This window comes from Cebus imitator, unplaced genomic scaffold (assembly GCF_001604975.1).
Source record: "Cebus imitator isolate Cc_AM_T3 unplaced genomic scaffold, Cebus_imitator-1.0 Scaffold117, whole genome shotgun sequence".
In the NCBI taxonomy this organism is placed as follows: Eukaryota; Metazoa; Chordata; class Mammalia; order Primates; family Cebidae; genus Cebus; species Cebus imitator.
This window is the reverse complement of record NW_016107432.1, coordinates 5614247-5634934: the sequence shown is the minus strand read 5'-3', so window position 1 is coordinate 5634934 and position 20688 is coordinate 5614247. Positions and strand designations below refer to the sequence as shown.

At 54.0% G+C, this 20688-nt stretch overlaps 1 protein-coding gene across 2 annotated transcripts in view; it reads right to left on the bottom strand.

The window, feature by feature from the left end:
* Positions 1-18156: 18156 nt before the first annotated feature.
* AFAP1 (actin filament associated protein 1) overlaps positions 18157-20688 on the bottom strand; it is a 169021-nt gene continuing 166489 nt past the window's right edge. For both annotated transcript variants that reach the window (XM_017539084.2, XM_017539086.2), the window contains one exon: positions 18157-18843. In XM_017539084.2, coding sequence (XP_017394573.1) covers positions 18817-18843 — 27 coding nt within the window. In that variant the 3' untranslated portion in view covers positions 18157-18816. The remainder of the gene's footprint in view (positions 18844-20688) is intronic.

Below are 20688 nucleotides of genomic sequence, written 5' to 3'. Positions count from 1 at the left end.
GTCACCTGTTTGAGTGACAGAGCTAACGGGGGCGTCACCTGTTTGAGTGACAGAGCTAGCGGGGGCGCCACCTGTTTGGATGATGGCAGCAAAGAATGCCCATTGCTCTGCAATGGAAGCCCGCCACACGACACCGTTTGGCCTCTCCTCCAACCTGAGCTTCATGTAGATGGGGCAGGTACAAGCAGCCAGGTCACAGATGAGGAGACCAAGGCATCCCGGGTGTCTGGGAAGGGGGCAACAACTTTTAACTAAAACGTGAGGCCTTGTTTGAAAGCTCCAGCTAAACCCCAAATTCTAGGTAGCCTTGAATTCAGTGTCCAGGGTCATTTGAGAAACAACAAATCTCAACAGAACAGGAAGAAAGATGCAATGTCACGGACACATCGTGTCATGAGGACAAAAACCCTCACCTCAATGATCCGACACGCTCATTACCTTGGTTCAGTGGGGGAAAGAGAAATGGCCGATGGTGGAAGGCTCCGGTCATCAATCACAGCGGCTGCTCCCAGGGCCTCCTTGAAGCAGGAGAGTTGGCCACCAGGGCCATTGGGTGGCTCTCGGGAAAGGGGTATTCTGTGTGCCCAGAAGGCCCAGAGAAGGGCAGCCATCTCATTTCTCAGTCACGTGGCCCCAGAGGCCCCTTTCTGTGGCACATCCGGGACCCCTCCAGAGGACGCCCTGGCAGTTCCAGCCCCAGCACGCAGGGATGTGCCCCCAGAAGGTGCTGTGGGGACACTGCTTCCAAAGCTGCTGTCAGGACCGGCACCTGTTTCCATGGGGATTTGTGCAAAGTCAGGATTGGTGGCCCAGAGGAAGTGGCCCTTGGCATCTGGAGCCACTGGCACTCCCAGTGGTGCCTGGGACTTTCCCCCATCCAGGACACACAATGTCACTGGGCACCAACACAAAGCGAGGCCACTCCAGGATCGAGATGAGTCAAGACAAAAGTGAGACGCCTGTGCAATCAAGCCACACAGCATTGTCCAACCCCCAAAAATGTGTAGACACCTCTCCCTGGCCAAGATGGTGAGGGCTGCTGTGTCTCTGGCTCCTGCCTTCCCTGAGGCACCCCTCCCTCTAGAGAAGATTGATTGAGATACCTGATCCCAGCATGACCCCACCTCCTCACAGCCCCCAATCCAGGGCCGAGCCTGGCTTCCTTGAGTCCTGCTCCAAATCACCTCCCACTGCCCACACCTGACAATCAGGCCCTTCTAACCACTCTGAGAAGCCCAGGTTCCCCTCGCTGCACTGCGTGATACCCAGCTTGCTCAGCTACAGGTGAGCTCTGGGGTCCCAGGCTGGGGGGCACTGACAGAGTCCTCTTTTAGTGGGGCAGGGTGGCACTGGGGAGGAACCAGTGTCTGCACATGGGCCGTACAGACCCCTCAGCAGGAGCGCCAGATGGAAACCAACACCAGCCCAAGCTCAGTTCCAACAAAAGCCGAGAGACGCAGCCACTCTCCGGCCACTCCTGCACACGGGGGCGGGGCAGTCTCTGACTTCTCCACCTGTTCCAGCCACACCCAGATTCCTTAGGCAGGAAAACGTGGCATGAGCCTGGGGCTGCCAGAATGATTGACAAGTGCTGCGGTTTCCAACAGGGCTCGGTGGCGCTGGCACCTCACAGCCGCGCCAGGCCTGGCAGGTTCCAGTCCACCGGGACACCTCCTGCAGCCTGCACAGCCTGGGGGCTTTTTGCAGTTGAGTGAGTTCAGACTTGCCAGTTCCAGGCCTCTCAGTGGCACCAGCCCAGGCATTTAGTAATGTGTGCCCAGAACCACGGCCATTTGCATATTGTCACAATTCGATTGTGAATCACAGGCAGCGCCAGGCCCAGCGGACAGCCTGCTGCTCTCCTTCTAGGGTTCCAGGGTTCTTCCCAGCTTGGCACTGGAAGAACAGTGCCAGCCGCATCTTCTGCAGCTTGCATTGGCCCACATGTTCAACTCCGTGCGTGATCCAATGGGCATTCGGGCTTCGGGGGCATCAGCGGTGCCAGCCAGCAGAGCACGGAGCCCAGTGGGATGGCAGGTCCTCTTGGCCACCTCATTTAGTCTTTGTGGTGCACCCAGCCCAGGGTCGGGCACATTTCATGCCCCTCCTGCACCATGCTGGCAGCAGCTCCGTGGAATAGATGCCTCCATCCCTGTCTCAGAGTCCAGGGAAGCAGGGCTCACAGAAACCAAGAGCCAGGACCTCAGCGAGCACCAGGACACCTGGGCCCTCCCACGGCCACTGCACCTCTGCAGAGAACTTTGATGGGAATCTCGGCAGGAGGGTTGGCGAGGACTCACAGAGGAAGGGGGTGGGGACCCACGGGAGGGCAAAGTGGGCAGCCCGTCACAGACAAGGTCAAGTGAGAGAGGGGCAGGGTCTGACTAATCTTTGTAAAATATCACTGGGGTGTCAAGAGAGGAAGCTGGGTGACTGGGAGGAGGCCGGTCTGAGCTGGTGTCCTGAGCGCTGTGGTCAGGGTGAGCAGGTGAGACGTGGAGCTGTTAGGACCCATGGGCAGCTTGAAGGAGGAAAGTTGAGGACAGTGCCCGGTCTGGGGCCTGGAAACCTGGTGATCAGAGGCCCCAGGAACTGACACGGGCAAGAACAAGGAAGGAGCAGGCCTGGGTGAGTAACTACAACGTCTCTTTTGGAGTGGTTATGATGGGGCGCCTGCCTGTCAGACGTCTACGTGGAGACGTGGAGAAGCCTCCGGAGCCATTGGCAGTGCAAGTGTGGCTCTCGGTGGGGAGACGTCTGAGCTGAGGAGGAGTGGCTACCCGCAGAGGGAGCGCCCAGGGGAGAACATGGTGTCTGGGGGGCAGTGAAGGCAGACTGCCGAGTGAGGGGGGGGTCACGGGCTGCAGAGAAGCTGGGTGGATGATCCGGCCAGGCGAGGCCTTCAGTGGGTGTGAGGACAGAGATGGCTCAGAGCGGGTGGAGGGAATCGCGGAAGGTGAGGAAGAAGACAGCCAGCGTGCATCATAGCACTATCTAGAAATTTCTCGTAACTCAGGAGCAGAGAATCGGACAGCAGCTGGGCGTGTGTGACTGCGGATGGTTTTGGGAAGAGGGTGGTGCATGGAGGGGACTGAGCCAGCAGACATGGAGACACAGGAGGGGGCAGCCCTGTCCCAGAGCAGGCCCTGGAGGGGTGAGTAAGGCAGAGCCCGCACCCGGGCAGAGCCCGCACCCAAGCAGAGGACCAGTCAACACAGAAGCAGAGCCCGCATCCCTCGGAACAGGGCCGGGAAGCTCTGAGTGGGCGGCTTCCCTTCAGACGGCTCTGTTTTCTCAGGAAAGTCAGATGCAGCAGCGTTGCTGAAAGTGAGGAGGGAGGGGCTGAGGAAGCAGGTGGAGGAATGAAATTGTCATCGGCAAAAGTGAGAAAATGGATAGACCAAGGGAGGTCATAAAATTGCCAGCAGGGTGAAGCCCCCACTGGAGATTTGGGTCACAGAGGTTAATGCAAAGCCTTCGATGTGGCTCTGTTTCTCCCAGCCACAGACCACCATGCGCATACAGGGGCAGGTAGGTGTCCTCAGGTCCCAAAACGGCTGCAGCAGCTCCAGACTCAACACCCACCTCTTGTAACGTCTAGAGACATTGCTCAGGTCACGTGGCCATCCCAAAAAGGATCCCTGTGGCTCACTGTCTTGCTCTAAAATCACGTGCTCCCCCAACCCTCTAAGCCACAGGTAGGGTCTCACCCTGGCAGCTGAGGAGCAGGAAGAGTTCCACACATACACTAGGAAGGGAGACAGCCAGGGCACGGAGACACACAGCCACCATGTGGCTCTGCACTCGGGACACGGAACAATTACGAAATGCCGCCAGAAATGAGCGCTCGGGTGGTATGGGTTTAAATCAGATGGCGGGATTGAGGACGACCCCTTCTCAATCCCAGAGGTAGACAGCGGTGACAGCCTGCTGGATGCAGAGGCTCGTCCGGGGGCCATGCTCGCCCGGCTGCCTTCCCGATAAATGCAGAAAAGAAGGGCTTGATCGGCCCTAAGAATGCAGCCAGCAGGAGACAGGACACGGCACATGAACCCGAAAACACTTGGTCTGAAGGGAGCGCTCCTCATTCCAGGATGAGTAACTCGAATGAAAGCCACGGCACCGAGGGGCCAGGAAAACCCCCACAGTCTAAGGCAGCTGAAAGCCTTCCCTGTGGATGTGGCGAAAGGGCATCCTGTGGAGAAGAGCTTATTAAAGGCAGCTGGAGAGAATTTCGGAAATTATATGCATTTTGTCTTGAGGTAAAATGTAAGAAAATATGCCCTCCTTGAAACAAGACAGGAAAACCCTGCAGGCTGAGTAGAAAACAACGTACTGAGGTTTGAGCCGAATTAAAATCTGCATGAACAAGACGGCACAGAGCATGAGGCAAAACCGTGTCACCACCAAATAGGCCAATGAAATATCTCTAAGAGGAGCAGAGGAGTGAGGAGCAGAGGAGGTAAAAGATATGTAAAAGACTGCATGAGCTCAGCAGTAAAAACCAGGCATTCCTTGGGAATAAGTCAACACAAACTGAGCTGAAAAATTTCCATTTGCAGATCAAAGAGGCTTACATGGTAATAGGCAAAAGTCCATCCTATCAAAATTCCGGAATTGGAAAGATAAAGATTTAAAAATCTACAGGATTCGAAGCAGAATAAACAGAATGCTTACAAGGGAGCAGCAGGCAGGGCTGAGGTTTCTCCAGAGCTCTGGATTGCCGTAAGACCACCCTAGAGGGATATGGAGGGAAGTCTGTGGCTCAGTGTCAGCCTCTGTTACTCATTTATAAAGGAAACAGAAGGGTTTGTATGCATTTAAATAAGTATGATTTATGCACCTGTCAAGAAAGAAAGAAAAACCCGCAGAGATATCCTCTTATCCGTCAAGGGGTGATTCAAACGCGAGCACTTCAGTGATGGGGAGTTTGGAGGGTTGGAAGGATGTTAAGAGCCTCAACACTGCCAAATAGTGTTCACCTAAGTAAATGTGGAAATAAAAGAGTGAAAGTTAAAAATCCCTGTGCACAGCTCTGAACACCAAAGAAAGGGTTAGTACTTGTTTTGAGTCGACTGCAAGATGAGATTTGGGTAATTCTATGGAGTCCACATGGCTTCTGACCAGAAATCCCAAATGATGACTGCAGGGTTGCGCGCGTGTGTACTTCTCACGGCGCACGCTGCCGTGTCTGCTGTCAGCTCAGCATTACTTATATCTCCTCTGAAGATCTCTTAATGCAAAGGAGACTCTGAGAATTTTATTTCCTGGAACCAACCTCCCCCTACGTCTCTGAAGTTAAACCAGCCAAATAAGAGGCGCCGACGTGGATGGCGGCAGCAGACAGGAAGGAGAGGTCGCTGTGCACTGAGGCAGTGATGGGCGGACGAGGGGACAGGAGCAAGGGTGGACGCAGCTCCCAGGAGAGCCCTTGCGAGCCATTTACTTTGTAGTTACAAACTGAACTGGCCCCCGGGAATCTCCAAGAGGTCCCTGAGGTTTGCAGCCCCTTCTGGTGAAGTTGTTGGGAACCACCCTCAAGAGTGGGTGAGATTTTCACGGCAGCCCTCCAGCCCTTCACTTCACCAGCCATTGCAATGGCTGTGTAAGCCTTAAATCCCCATTATTAAGTCTTTCCTGGTCAGAACAACCACAGCAGCTTCTAGATTCCTGACCAAAGCGGACTGACCTAGTATTTGGGATTTAGCGTATTTGTCTCTCACCAAGCCTTCTAGAGATTCTGCAATTTTTCTCCTCACCAGGCCCAACTGATGTCATATCATGGAAGTAGTGGGTCAGCATCGTGTTCTGTGCAACAGGGAGACGAGAGTCCCTGGAGACTGAAAGAGCTGGAGCATTCATATTGACCTAAGGAAGAGCCGTACAGGTGCACTGCTGTTCCTGCCAGGTGAAAGCAACTTGCTTATGGTGTCTTTACCAGTAGGTAGAGAATCATACCTCATTACCACCGGACATCTTTAAAGGTGTTCACCAGATCATCTGCACACGAGGCACTGGGAACTCGGTTTATTTCAGTGAAATTGACCACATCTGAAACGGAAGCTGCCATTGTAATTGGCACCTCCGAAATTCACAAGCTCAGTCATTTACCCAGGGAAAACAGAAGCGTTTATGGAGATGCAATAGGAATCACCACCTGTGTTAGGCTGTTCTCACATTGCTATAAAGAAATACCTGAGACTGTGTACTTTCTAAGAAAGAGGTTTAATGGGTTCATGGTTCTGCAAGCTGTATAGAAAGCATGGTGGCCTCTGCTTCCAGGGAGACCTCAGGAAGCTTCTAATCATGGCAGAAGCTAAATGGGGAGCAGGCACATCACACAGAGAAAAAAGGAGAAAGAAAGAGGGGAGTGGGGAGGTGCCTCACACATGTGAACAACCGGATTTCACAAGAACTCATTATCACGAGGATGCAGTGATCCAGTCACCTCCCACCCAGCCCCACCTCCAACTCGGGAGATTACAGCTGAACACGAGATCTAGGTGGAAACGGAGATGCAAACCGTATCGCCACCCTGCATCCTTCCAGCCTTGCCCGGATCGTGGCACTCATCTCTGCAGTTCTGCTGATCATCCAGTATTGCTTCTGTTCACTGGGTAGGTAGAAGACTCTGCAGGGCCTTCCACTTGGCACTCTCTCCCATCGTGAGCCACGGGGTCTGGAGATCCTGTGGGGATTCTGCCTGTTGCTGTGTGTGTGTCCCACCTACACAAGCAGGCAGGAGGGGTGATCACAGGGTGCTTCGTAACATGCCAGGTCCACTGTAACTCAGGGGCCAAACCTCCCTCAGAACCCTGACCACCACAAACCCGTGCTCTGAGTGCGGAGCCACCTGGTCTGCTTGGTCCTGAGGCATTGCCCGAGGCCAGAGCCGGGGTCCATTCATTCCCCCACACTGTGGGGAGTTTTTCTTCGGGCACGTCACTCCAGTACGTGTCTTTGGGGAAGGTTAGGAGGCAATCCTTCTTATAAATTCATGCCAGGATCGTGCCTAAGGGGCTGTAACATCCCTGTATTCAAAGGCCTTCAGGGCTGCAACCTGGCTGAGGTCTAGATGGATTGATAAAGGTCCTAAGTTTTGCAGTGACTCCAGTAGGGTCTCTCAGTCCCAGATCCAGAAGAGCATGTTTGTGTCTCTGTTTGCTTTGTGCAGATCAAGTGAAGACCTTAGTGGCATGTTTGGTGACCACAGTCCCAGAGACACTGTGATCCATTCATCACCACTGAGCACCTCTGTGGGTTCAACTGTTATGATCATGGCTAAGCTCTTATCTCTCGTTCCAATGCACAAGCCTGCTTCGTCTCTGGAAGTTAAGAGCTGCCATGATCCCCACGGAATGCAAGAACCCCGTTTTGGGGTGACAGCTCCTGTTCTCAGCTCTGCACGAACCCAGTTTCGGGGTGATGGCTCCTGTTCTCAGCTTTATGCACGAACCCAGTTTCAGGGTGACGGCTCTTGTTCTCAGCTGTATGCAAGAACCCAGTTTTGGGGTGACGGCTCATGTTCTCAGCTCTGACTTGAAAACAAAGCCACCACAGAGCTTTCCAAGAAAAAGTCCTGAACCACTGCACATCTCCCAATACCTCAGCCAAGGGAGTGTCCTCTGGGCCCTCCGAGTGCATGATGACAGGGAGAATGAGGCTGCAGCATGCACCCAACAGACCCACATAACACGCCAACCCCCGCACCTGAGGGTTTCCTCCCCATGTGCCCATGGGAGGACGGCTCCATTTTCGAATTGGCCACAGCCAGAAGCCCGTCCTTCTCCATATCCTCTCCATGACTTACGATTGCATGTTTATCAGCAAGGCGACTGGCTTAACGTCCACCTACACCACCAGCTGGCCTTCTCCAGCCACCCCGGTCAGCCAGGGCTGACTGTTCGGTTTCCCATGGCGTCTCCAGCACCTCAGTCTTGGTAGGTGTTGAATGAATATTTTCTGGATGAATAAGTGAATGAATAATTAGTCAAAGAAAATAGGACAGTCTCTAAAGCTGAGAAGATATTAACCCACAGAGAAAGGATCTCAGCTCGATTAAAGGCTTACAGGTGTCGTGGATCAGTAGGTGCCCAACACTTGATGAGTGTAAAGCAGACCTTGAGCACTCAGCCGGTGAGCTGACTCATGGAAAACACCTGGAGCAAAGCCTGGCACAGACCGGGCGCCGTGGAGGAACCGCAGCCGCTGCTCTTGTTGAATTCGCATTCCTGCAAAGCTGCTGGTCCAAGCCAGTGCTAGACAGGAGCAATGCAGAAACAGGCAGCCAGCCACTGCCCCCGAAGAGCTCCCAGTCCCTGGGAATGTGAAACAGGCTTAAAACAAATGGTAATATCATAGGAAGAGTGTGAGGGAAGGATTCTCCTGATGGATTCATCCAGAGCGATGGGACCTGAAAGCATCATGCATATTGATTGCCAAAGAAGCAGAGCTGTGCAGGAAGAGAGGTGTCGGAACACACACCTGTGCAGGGTGGGAGGGGATATGGTTTGACTGTGTCCCCACCCAAATCTCAACTTGAATTATATCTCCCAGAATTCCCACGGATTGTGGGAGGGACCCAGGAGGAGGTAATTGAATCACAGGGGCTGGTCTTTCCTGTTATTTTCGTGATGGAATAAGTCTCACGAGATCCGATGGTTTATCAGGGACTCCCGCATTTGCTTCTTCCTCATTTCCTCTTGCTGCTGCCATGTAAGAAGTGCCTTTTGCCTCCCACCATGATTCTGAGACCTCCCCAGCCATGTGGAACTGTAAGTCCAATTAAACCTTTATTTTCTTCCCAGTCTGGGATGTATCTTTACCAACAGTGTGAAAACAAACTAATACAGGAGGATTCGGGGCATGCACCTGAGCAGGGAGGGAGGAATCGGGACACACACCTGTGCAGGAGGGAAGACTCGGGATGCACACCTGTACAGGGAGGGAGGACCTGGGACACACACCTGTGCAGGGAGGGAGGAACTGGGACACACACCTGTGCAGGGAGGGAGGAATCAGGACACACACCTGTGCGGGAGGGAGGAACTGGGACACACACTTGTGCAGGGAGGGAGAGAGGAACCAGGACACGCACCTGTGCAGGAGGGAGGACTTGGGATGCACACCTGTGCAGGGAGGGAGGAATCAGGACACACACCTGGGAAGGGAGGTAGGAACTGGGACACACACCTGTGCAGGAGGGAGGCACTGGGATGCACACCTGTGCAGGGAGGGAGGCGGAATCAGGACAGGCACCTGTGCAGCACCCCTGGAAAGCAGAGCTGTCCTGGCTGATTCTTGGTCAAAGGAAAAAGGAAGGGGACACACAGTGAATACCAGCAATGCATCCCCCGAGGGTAATACCAACCAGGAGCCAGCACAGAAGAGCGGCTGTGTGCAGCGCCCTGGGTGGGAAAACCGCCAGGCCCAAGAGGAAGGTGAAGAGGGGAGGTGGGAGAGGAAGTGTCACCCTTTCCACTGTTTCTTTAACGTGGAGGACAGCCTGGTCTCGTCCTCCCCAGGGCACCTCATTATAGGTGGGAGGCAAAGGCCCAGGAACAGTGGTCTTCGTAGGGCAATTAGTCCCACCCACCGTAAAGGCCCAGACACCTCTCCCAGGAGGCACAGGGCGGGTGGGGTCAGAACAGTCCCCAAAGCGTCTAGATCTGTTGACAGACATAAGGCAGGAGGAAGGGGCAGGTGTGGGGGATGGAAGCAGAGAGGTGAAGCTGGGCTGGTGAACGGGCTGCAGGCGAGGCCCTTATCCAGAAGGAATAGGGAGCATGCCAGGAACATGGTCAGATATGTTATAGATCCTGCCAAGGGCTTCCCTGCGACGCCGGGTCACCCTGGAGAGACTGAGGCAGTGAGGTGGGTGGGGAACCAGGAGCCTGAACCCGGAATGGTGGTGGGGCTGGGAGAGCGGACAGAGGCCAGAGATGAGGAGGAGGAGGCTGAGTGGGACTCAACCGAGCGAACTGAGGGAAAGGACGTCGAAGGCTGACTCCCAGGGGCCCGGGCCTGGCTAGGGGCGGCAGGGACAGCGCGGGCAGCAGGGTGGGGGCTGGAAAGGCAGGGCGATGGGGAGCTCTGTATTGGGAAGTGGCGAGGGGAGGAGCCAGGAGACTCTTATTTTTTCTTTTTTCTTTTTGAGACGGAGTCTCACTCTGTCGCCCAGGCTGGGGTGCAGCGGCGTGACCTTGGCCCACTGCAACCTCCACCTCCCAGATTCCAGTGATTTTCTTTTTGTCTCAGCCTCCTGAGTAGCTGGGATTACAAGCATGTGCCACCCTGCCCAGTTAATTTTTGTATTTTTTAGAGAGATGAGGTTTCATCATATTGGCCAGGCTGGTCTCGAACTCCTGACCTCGTGATCCGCCCGCCTAGGCCTCCCAAAGTGCTGGGATTACAGGTGTAAGCCATCATGCCCGGCCACCAGACGACTCGAGCTCTGCGGAGGGCACCTGCAGATGCACAGCTTGGGGCAGGGAAGAGAAAGGTCTGGGGCGGACACAGGCTGGAACCTGGGCTCACTGGACTTCTGGGGTCGCGCCTAGGAAGAGGGCTTTACTGCAAGGTTACACCCGGAGCTGGCAAAACCCACCAAAGCCAACAGCGCTGGTCCTGCAGCAGCTCCCATCCCAGGCCAGCTGGTGGCCGCCTGCAGGCCTCACCCCTCCTCCCCAGCTCCTGCTCTCTCTGCCCCCTGCCCACAGCCTTGGCTTCCTGCCTTCAACGGTCACCCCCATTCCCAAATGCCTTCCCTCCCGTTGGGCCATGCCCTGATGGAAGCTCAGGCTTGCACGGTCCAGGGCCGCTTCCCAGCTCAACCTCAGAGCTTGGAGAAGGACCTGCGCCCTGTAGTCACCTGCCTGGGAAGGGGCAATGGGTGTGTGGCTCCGGATGGGCTCTGTCTCCCCGCGTGGCTCAGCAGGGGCCACACAATGAAACCAGGGAAGGGATGAGTCCCTGCTGGTGGGGGGTTAGGGGACAGGAGTGCGGAGCCAGGGTCTGGGCATCAGAGGGGGAGGGGCTGGGAGAGCAGGGTCTCTGCCTGGAGGGTGCCTGGGCCCGCTGACTTCCCTGCCCCCTGCACCTCCTCTGGGAAACCACCGGAGTGCTATCTTACATATGTGAAGATCACATTAGAACGTTTTCAGCAGAGGAGCTGCTCCATAAATGTTTGCTGAGTGAATAAATGTGCGCTCTGGTTCTAAGCTGCCTAGCTGAACGCAAGGGTAGAGCAGGTGGGATTCGTGTTTGCGCTCTGGGGCCGAACATGGCCTGACAGATAGAAGGAGCTTGGGAATAACTTGTTTAGTGATTTTCAGAATAATTTCAGGGCCTGAAACTGTGACCATAAAATGCAGTGCCTGCTCCCCCAGCTCCTTCTTCCGGGACTGGAGGATGAGAACGTGTGGAGGGATGGAGCCCGGGGACCCCAGGGGCCACGGCAGCCACAGCATCTGTGGCTCTGCTGCGTCCACAGCAGGCCCAGCAGCTTTCTGCCTGCTCTTTGCTGTCAGACTTGAGTGTGTGGCAGCTGTCATGGGCGGTGGGTCCTGTGGGAACCCGCCCCTCAGAGGAGCAGGGCACGGGGTGGGGGACAGGGGAGGGGGGAGGCAGCCAGGCTCACTCTCCGTCTTACTCTCAGGCAGTCACTTCCCCAGGGACCTCATTTCCCTATTCGAGGGCAGTCGGCTGCGTGCTGCCTTCCTGCTGCGACTTAGGATCTAGCCCAGGCCAGAGGTCGGCTTGGTCCCTGCATGATCAGGAAGGCCCCAAGTGCTGTGCCTGGCAGGAGGCTGGTGGCGGGGCTGTCATCCCAGTGCCTTCGGGGACTGTGCCGTGGAGCTGGGCTGCATCCCAGGTGGGGGACATCCACTTGCCCCACTCTGGGGCCAGCCTCGTGCTGGGTAGTTCACACAGCTCCCTGAATTCTAGAACAGGCTTCGAGTGGTTATTCCCCACCGTATGGGACAGCAGGCAGTTTGCAGACCTGAGACAGGCTGCGGCCAGGTCCGACCCTCTCCACAGGACTGGGGCGTTTGGAAACATCCATTCAATTCACCTTCAGGTATGGTGAGGCCCTTCTGTCACTGACAAGCTAGTTTGTTAAGGTTCTCAGGAGGATGGGCCACGCCACACCACGCCACGCCATGCCACGCCACACTCGGCCACACCAGGCCACACAGGGAAGTATAGGCCAGCTGCAAGGTCGAGGGAGCGAGGGGAAAGTGCAGGCAAAGCCAGGAACCTTTGCTGTGGTTTCTGCGGGAAGGAACAGCTGCGGCTAGGGTAGCAGGCTTGGGGCTGGGTGGCCTCAGTCACTTCCGTGGCTGGCTCCCGGCATCGGCTGTGTCTCGTGGTCTGCTGGGGTGATTAGAGCAGGGGCGGGCATAGAGGCCTGGAGGGTGAGAGCCTCAAGACCCCCACAGTGAGGTGGTTTGGGTATAAGGTGTGCCCGAGGCTAGGGGTTACTACCTCTAGGAACTGGCCAGCCTGGGAGCGGCCGTCCCTCCAGTGTCAGCAAGGCGTTCAGTGTTAAAGCATCAGGAAAGAAAGACTTCCCAGGCAGCCCTGCAAGGCAGAGATCAGTGCCCCAAGGAAGGAGGGAGCAGCTCAGCTGTGAGGAGCCCCGCCGCTGAGGAGGGTTCCAGATGCACCAGACCCTCCGCGTTCAGGGGAGGGTCTGAACTAGCCCCTGTCCCCCCGCCTACCCCCCCGTGCAGGGTGTGGGTGCCTGATGCCTTCATGAATCCTGCGAGGTCTCCTGACCTACTTTTGAATCAGTCCCTTTGTATGAACGGATAACCACTTTTAACGGCCTCATAAAACAGATGAAGTTTCCATCGTACAATTTCTGGATCACAGACATCAGCTCATGTTCCCTGCTTCCCATTAAGGAGCTGGGCTCCTGATTTATGTTCTCCAGGCTTCGGGTCACCTGTTCCCGAAATTGTAACTCACGTGATGAATATCCCTAAGCGCTCTCCACGGTGTTAAAAAGCAAAGCGGAGTCCTGGCGTCCTCTTGCTAAGTTTGGAAGGAAATTGGAGGCCCTTCCTTTCCATTTGGCAGCCTACCAGGGCGTGACCTCTGTTCAGAATCCAACAAGGAGCATTACTTTAAAAATGGCCTATTAAAAGCTTTAACCAGACTCTCCCAGCAAGACTAACCGCCCACCATGGAACAAGTAACGGTGGAGTGGGGACGCTCAGCCTTCTCGCACGCTGTCTGGGAGGACACCCTGCTCATGGCGTAAAAGAAGGGCACACCGAGGGCACTTGGAAAACGACTTCTCTCCTTGTGGAACTCCTATTTAAACACGATGGCCTAGCTCAAATTACCCCCACTCCTCTGCAAAAACCCTACCCAACAGCCTCAAACTTAGCATCTCGGTGATTCCAGAAATCTTCATACAGTCCAGGGATCTCGGTCCGTCTCTTCTTGCCTGGAGCAAACTCCCTGAGGGCAGGAGTCCTAGCTGATCCATTTCTATTTCCAGCACCTGGCCCGGAGTCGGCCTCACAGCAAGTGCACAGACGTCTCTCCAACTGGATGTTCAGTCTGCGGACTCCAAGCTACTTTTTAGTACAAACCATGCTCCTTTATCTGCCCACCTCCTCCCTGCACGTATCACTCCTGACCCCTCTCTCCCCCGTAGGTGGTTGAATGTCAGCAAGAGACCCCCATCCACCCGAAAGCGAGGACTTCAGGAAAAGGGGCCACTTCTCAGCGCACACCAAGGGCAGTCAAGACACCGGCTTGGGGACAGAAGTTTATTCATACACAAAGAGGCACGCCAAGGGCGCCAGTCTCGGTTACAGCATGTGAAACAGTAGAAAAATCAACGAGGAAAGCAGGAAATTCAGTGAAGCTACTACAAAATGGGGCCTGTGGACTGAAAACTAGGACTTTCATTGCAAGTTTCTTTTCATAAAATTTTTACTTTATGAATTAAATACATTGAGAAACAGTGAAAATATATTTACAGTCATTTAAAATGGGCACTACCAACATATTTAATTTAAAAAAATCTTTGCTGTTTCTTTGCCTGTTTCTTTCAAAAAGAAATTTAAATAGGACTTTAGCTTTTAAAAAATACAATAAGGAAATAATTACATTCTTAATATGAAAACATTTTACAGCCTATCACCATGGTCAATCAATTCTGAATAGCTATCATTTAAAAGTTGATGTTAAAATTTAAAGTGAGTATTTCCTTTCCTGTTAGAAAATCAGAAAGATTATCTCATTAAAAATGCCTTTGGTCCCTAAGAATTATGATCTGAAGATCTCATTTTGAAAATATCTTCCATGGCTACAACTAAAAATACCCAGTAATACTTGTGCACGGTACAGTTGAGATTTTCCGGAAGACCAGAGCTGGAAGGACTTCAAGGACTCTGAGCGGAGGATGCATCTGAAGCCACCGCTTCCTGGGCGCAGCTTCCCTTCCTTTACAGACGATGAACCACCCTGATATTGGGACTCACAAATCGAGGTGGCTTTGCTTTTTCCACAGTGTATGCCACGTGTTTACGGCAGGAACATTTTGGTTTCGTTTATTTCACAGTATGAATCCAGCCCATCATGGGGATAAGGAGACAGTAACGACCAGGAAAAAATGAATTACCCTCTTTCAAACTATGTCATGAACTTGAAGTTATTCTTCCCATTCGAAAATTATTTTAGGGAAAGAGGAAGGCAATAGTTTCACATTTAAATATTGCCATGACCTTTAGGTAAGTTGCCGGGGATACTCAGAGACCTCCCGGGCTGTGCTCCCAGAAGAGGCTGTTTGAAGGGTGGCCATCTGCCTGACCGCGGGGGCCGCCTGTGAGCTCAGGGTGTCAGCCCTGCTCTGCGGCCCGAGGTGCCTTTTTGCTGGATGGGGGTCGCCGGCCCTGCTGCAGGCTGCCCATCCTTGGAAGGTGTCTAATGACATGAGTGAGGTACATGAACAGAGCACTTCACCTGGGTAGCAAAGTTCATCTGTGGGCAAAATTTACATCCCCCCAAATAGTGGGTGAGTAAGCAGCCCCTCGTGGAAAGGTCAGGTGTGGCCACAAGCAAGGGAGCTCTGCCCACAACCCCTGCGCCTCACCCTGGCTTCAGTGCTGCCCTTTGAATCCCACACACAAGCACCAAACTGTGGCCATGATGACAATGAACCTCAAACTCCTTCCTGGGGGTGGCCTCAGAGCCAAGGACCCACTTTCTGAAAGAGACTTTTCAAAAGGAGTACGTCTCCACCTTTTAGGGTAGTTCTGTCTATTTAGAAACGGCCAATAATAACTCTGGGCAGAATAAGATAAAGGGGAAGGTTAGGCCTGGCCATGCCAGGGCGCAGGTATGGAGAGGTGAGGTAGGACTGACCCAGCGCTGGGAAATGGCCTCCCGCCAGCCCCAAGGGCAAGGCTCAGGAACGCCCGGGGTGACTCAGCAGACCCACACTGGTTACCCTGCAGCCTCCGCAGCCTCTGGAAGCCAAGGGAGGGAACTGCCGGCCTTGCAGACAGATGGGCCTTGCCCTAGTTCCCCTCAGATTCTGGGAAGAGGGAGCCGTGGCCCATGCCTGTGCCCAAGTCACAGGGACCAAAATAAGCCATCTAACCTAAGAGTTGTTTCTACGAAAAAAGTTGGTAAGTGATTTAAGTACATTATAAAAATATACAAATGGAAGTTGAAGGCTGTTGACACCTTACCAAAATACAGGCAGGAGCGGAGCCCTGAAGAGTGACACTGTGGCTCAGGGTGAGAATGGAAGGAGCCCTGAGCCCCGCCCCATGGCATGGCCACCGTGTTCCTCGCCATCTGGTCAGCACCCTAGCATAGGTAGCCAGCCCCTGCAAACACGACGATCTGCTAAGTAATGGTGACACTGCAAAGAAATTGGGCTTCTCTGGGGACCCTGGCCTGCCTGTCAGGCCTCTGCCCCCCAAGCCTGGCTCCTCCAGGGACCCTGACCTGTCAGGCCTCTGCCCCCGACAACCCAGCTTCTCCAGGGACCCTGGCCTGCCTGTCGGGCTTCTTGCCCCCAGCCTGGCTTCGTTACAAAGTCAGATAGTCACACTGGCTGCTGCCACAGCACAAGGGTGCTTGTTCCTGGGGCATGTTTTGGGAGGGTGATCAAATGAGATCACTGTCAGGACTCTGGCAAGATGGCTCATGTGTCTAATATGTACAGATATAAATTAAAAACTACATTGATTGAACATATACAAATAAATAACTTATTTTGAAGTAAATGCTTTAAACTTTCTGATCAAATGCAAAATTTCAGGGGAACATCTGGCCTCAAAGGACTCCAATGTCAGGGCCCCCCTTCCAGAGCACCCATTTTGAAAGGCTCCATGGGCCACGCTGGGATTCATTAAAGTTTGCCTCCTCTTTAAAAGGCTTATGGTTGTGGAAGTGAATTACAAACCAGGGTTTTTAAACCAAATATGCGTGCTGGGAGTCTAGCACCAATTGGCTGTGCCCTAGGGCAAGTTCTTGCTGAGGCTCCAGGGCCTCCTTGCCTGGTGAGGAAGCTGGTGGGTGACAGCTGAGGACTGACACGTGGCACATGGCTCATGCTTCACCCATCAGCTTGCTGCTGCCCACCTGTGCCGGGCCAGGACCGAGATATCAGGCTGGCCACTTCCCCCTTCTTTCACTAACCACCAAGGCCGAGCACAGTTCTCGTGGGCAAAGCAGGCTGCCAATCAGAGCGGCCCCAGGGCCTCAATCTGGAGAACTGACTTGAAGGCAGCAAAACTCTATGGTGGAGGAAGCCTTCTTTCCCTTCACAGAAAATTCTGTGTGTGTGATAGCCGCGGTCCCAGCTGCCTGCGATGGTGGAAAGTCACCACCGGCGGGAACGCTCCTCTATGTCAGCACAGTGGATGGCCCTGGGGCATGTGGCAGCTGTGCCCCCCTGCCTGGATGTCCTAGCGGGAAGCTGGCGTCATGGATGCTGGTGTGATGGGCCTCCGCTGAGCAGGCTGGGAGGAAGGCGTGTCAGATGGGGAACGCCAGCTGATGGCTCAGGAACCCCAAATGCTCCTGGCAGATGGCTTTGTAATCAATTCAAGTTTCAGGCGGACTCAAATGAAGCAGCTTCCAATTCTTGTTGTACAACTTTCTTATACACGGGAGACCGCTTTCCCACTCGAGTAATCCAACATGGCCATTGCAGGCCTCGAGTGCTACGACATTAAACATGAATCCTAACTGTAAAGTCCTGCGCACCACAGGGCTGACGCCAGGATGGGCTCTGAAAGTGTCTGGAGGAAGTCAAGGAGGCTGCGTTTTCCTGCCATCTGTTCCTGTGTGTGATAAGGAGGACATGCTGGATGGTGGGCAGGAGGCTTGCACCAAGCGTAGCACCTCCGGATTCTATGCTGGGGCAGCGGGGGTCGCTGCCAGGACTGGGCTCCGTGAGTCTGCCTGCACGGGTTTCGGGGGCTGCTATTTCCTCATCAGTGGCTGCATCTTCCTGAAATGGAGAATTCCTGACAGCGGTCTCCGGGAGACCAAGAAGGTAATCTGATTTTTAATCCCAGGGGGTAGAAACCAGCCTCGACTATCAACTCAGTTTTTCTTTATGCCTTAGGCATCTGCGTTCTCCAAGAAATATTGCACATAAGGCAAGCAAGTGAAGAGGCCCTCCCTGCAGCCGCCCCACTCAGGAGAGAGGGTGCGTGGCCAGGCCCACCTCCCTGCAGCCGCCCCACTCAGGAGAGAGGGTGCGTGGCCAGGCCCACCAACACACTTGAGGTTTAACTTGACAAACTGGGGTGGGCAGGGGCAGGTGGCCCTGGAATTCCTGCCTCTTGCTCTAAGATGTTCTATGAGTGAGAAATTCCAGATCTTGCTTCCCTTTCAAAGGACCACTCCGGCCCCACGCGGCCGTAAACGTCCCATACAGTGGCGAGGAGCCAGCCCTGCCCCCAGAGGCCCCTACTGTGAGGAGCACCTGCGGCTCCGATGTGGATTAAGGGCTGGGGATGGCAGGCTGAGGGGGTGGAGGGCATACGTTAGTGAAGGATTAAACCCTCTGCTGCCCATCAAAAGCAGCACACATCATTAATGAAATAAGAAACCTCTGAAAAATCCTTAGATCTAAGAGTGACACACAATAAAAAGAGACATTTTTAAAAACGGTTAAGAAAAAGGGCAGCTTTTCATGTCTTGGTGACAAAAGCATCTGTCCAAAAAAATAATAAAAGGTAAAAAACGTTTCACAGCGCGATTTTCTCATGTCTTTACCGCTGATGCCAAGGAGGATGGGCAGGTGGGGAGGGGATGCCCGCACCCAAAGTCCACATCAGGGCTGCGTAAGCCCCTGGCCCTCCTGGTGGTGCAAGCCGAGTGTCCACGTGCCAGCCACACTCATGCCCAGAGCAGCCAGGGATCCAAACTCTTCTGCAGAAAATCCAAGGTTTCATTCAGGGCTCACGGATCCATCCACCCTCAGTCCGGGGCTGGGCTGGAATCGGTGAAAGCAATGGCTTAACTGGTTAGAAAGATGTCACTTCTCCTCACAGCACCCTTTCAAACACCTTTCCATCACTTTTGTTTTTGTTTTTTAACAAGTAAAGTTGGAAACCAGAATCTTACAAGGAAATCTTTTTTAAAGGCGCCAATATGCAGCAGAAAGAGCACAAGAGGGCCTGGGCGAGAGGCGCTGGCCTTGGTGCTCAGTCCTGAAGCCTCTGGCGTCGTGCAGCGGAGGCTGCTCTAGGTAGGATTCTGCCGTCACACAGATGAGGACACAGGCAAGGGGGTGTGCAGTCTCTGAGGCTGGAGCGGTCCTGCTGTCCCCTATGTCCCATTCTTCAATTCCCATTCCTAGAGAAAAGGAGGGTCTTGTTAGTCGACAGGGCACAAGGATCAGGCTGGGCCAAGCCATGCCACCATTTACATTCTACTCAGAGCAGGTGGGTGCTCAGGTCCTGCAGAAAACTCAACAGTCAATGACCAGTGACCCAGCAATCCCACTGCTAGGCAGGTATTTACCCATCAGAATGGAGAGCATGGTCTCCAGCAGATACGACACACCGCATTCACAGCAGCGTGACTCACACCAGCCAGGAGGCAGAGGAACCCCATGTCTGCCGATGGATGGATACATAAAGCATGGTGAATACAGATGATGCCACATATCAGCCTTAAAAAGGAAGGACATTCCGGCACATGCTGCAACCTGGACAAACCCTGAGGACGTGATCAGCAAAGCAAGCCAGTGACCAACGATAAATCCTGTAATGATTTCACTTACATGAGGGACTCAGACAAGTCAAACCAACAGGGACAGAAAGGCTCACGGCCTGTAATCCCAGCACTTTGGGAGGCAGAGGCAGGAGTCTGGCTTGAGGCCAAGAGTTTAAGACCAGCCTACGCGAAATAGCAAGACCTTATCTCTATTTCAAACAATGTGAAAGTAAGAAAGTAGAATAGTGGATATCAAGGGCCGTGAAAGCCCCAAGCACAGCGCCTGGCCACCAAGGAGGGGCTTTCTTCCCTGTGCCCGGTGGGGGGATGGGGAGTTAGTGTTTAATGGAGACAGAGCTTTAGTTGGAGAAGATGAGAACGTTCTGGAGAAGGGTGGTGTGATGTCCGTGTAACCGGGGCTGTGCTTAATGCCACTGAAATACTGACTCAAAAATGCTTCAAATGGTCAATTGTATTTTGTATTTATTTTAACACAATAGAAAAATGTTCTTTTAAAAAGATGTGGATGCTTAAATCTAGTCAGTGGAGCAGCTAGACTGGCTCCATCTACAGGCCCTGCGTGTTGGCTGCAGTCTACACAGCACCAACGTGAGAGCAGAGACGGTGGGCACTGGGCACAGCTGTCTGGCCTGCCAACAGTCCTGCAAGGCAGACAGTACTCCTACTTCATAAGTGAGGAGACAGGTGGGTGCGGGGAATCCCAGCACTTCCAGAGGCTGAGTGAGGCAGGAGGATCGCGTGAGACCAGGAGTTCAAGACCAGCCTGGGCAACATAGTGAGACCCCAGCGCTACAAAAAATACAAAAATTAGCTGGATGTGGTAGCACACATCTGTAGTCCCGGCTACTTGGGAGCTGAGGTGAGAGGATCGCTTGAGCCCAGGAGTTTGAGGCTGCAGTGAGCCATGATCGCCACAGCACTAGAGCCTGGTCAACAGAACAAGACCTTGTCTCAATCAATCAGTCAATAAGGCGATAGAGTCTTCGTGACTTGCCTTAGGTCCAAAGTGATGACGCTGGGACCCAAAACCACTTGTTCCACAGCAGAGGCCTCCCATCTCCACCCTGCCATGCTGCCTCCCAGCAGGCCCACTCCAGCTTCCGTGGCAGGTTCGCCCATGCCCGTTCTCCACCTGTATCACCTGGCCAGACTCGTGCATCGTGAGGAGCAGGCTTCAGTGACTCTCCCCACCCCCGTGCCCCTTCCTACCCTGACTCCGGAGGCAATGCTGCCACCTTCTGTGCTGTTTCTGTGCTTTCCAACAGGCCGCGCCACAGCAGCTGGACCTGATGTGTGCACTCACACTCCTGCTCACCTCCTCTCCAGCTGCTCACCTCTGGGTCCTCACAGCAGCTGGACCTGACGCGTGTGCTCACACTCCCCACCTCCTCCGTGTGCTCACACTCCCCACCTCCTCCTCTCCAGCTGCTCACCTCTGGGTCCTCACAGCAGCTGGACCTG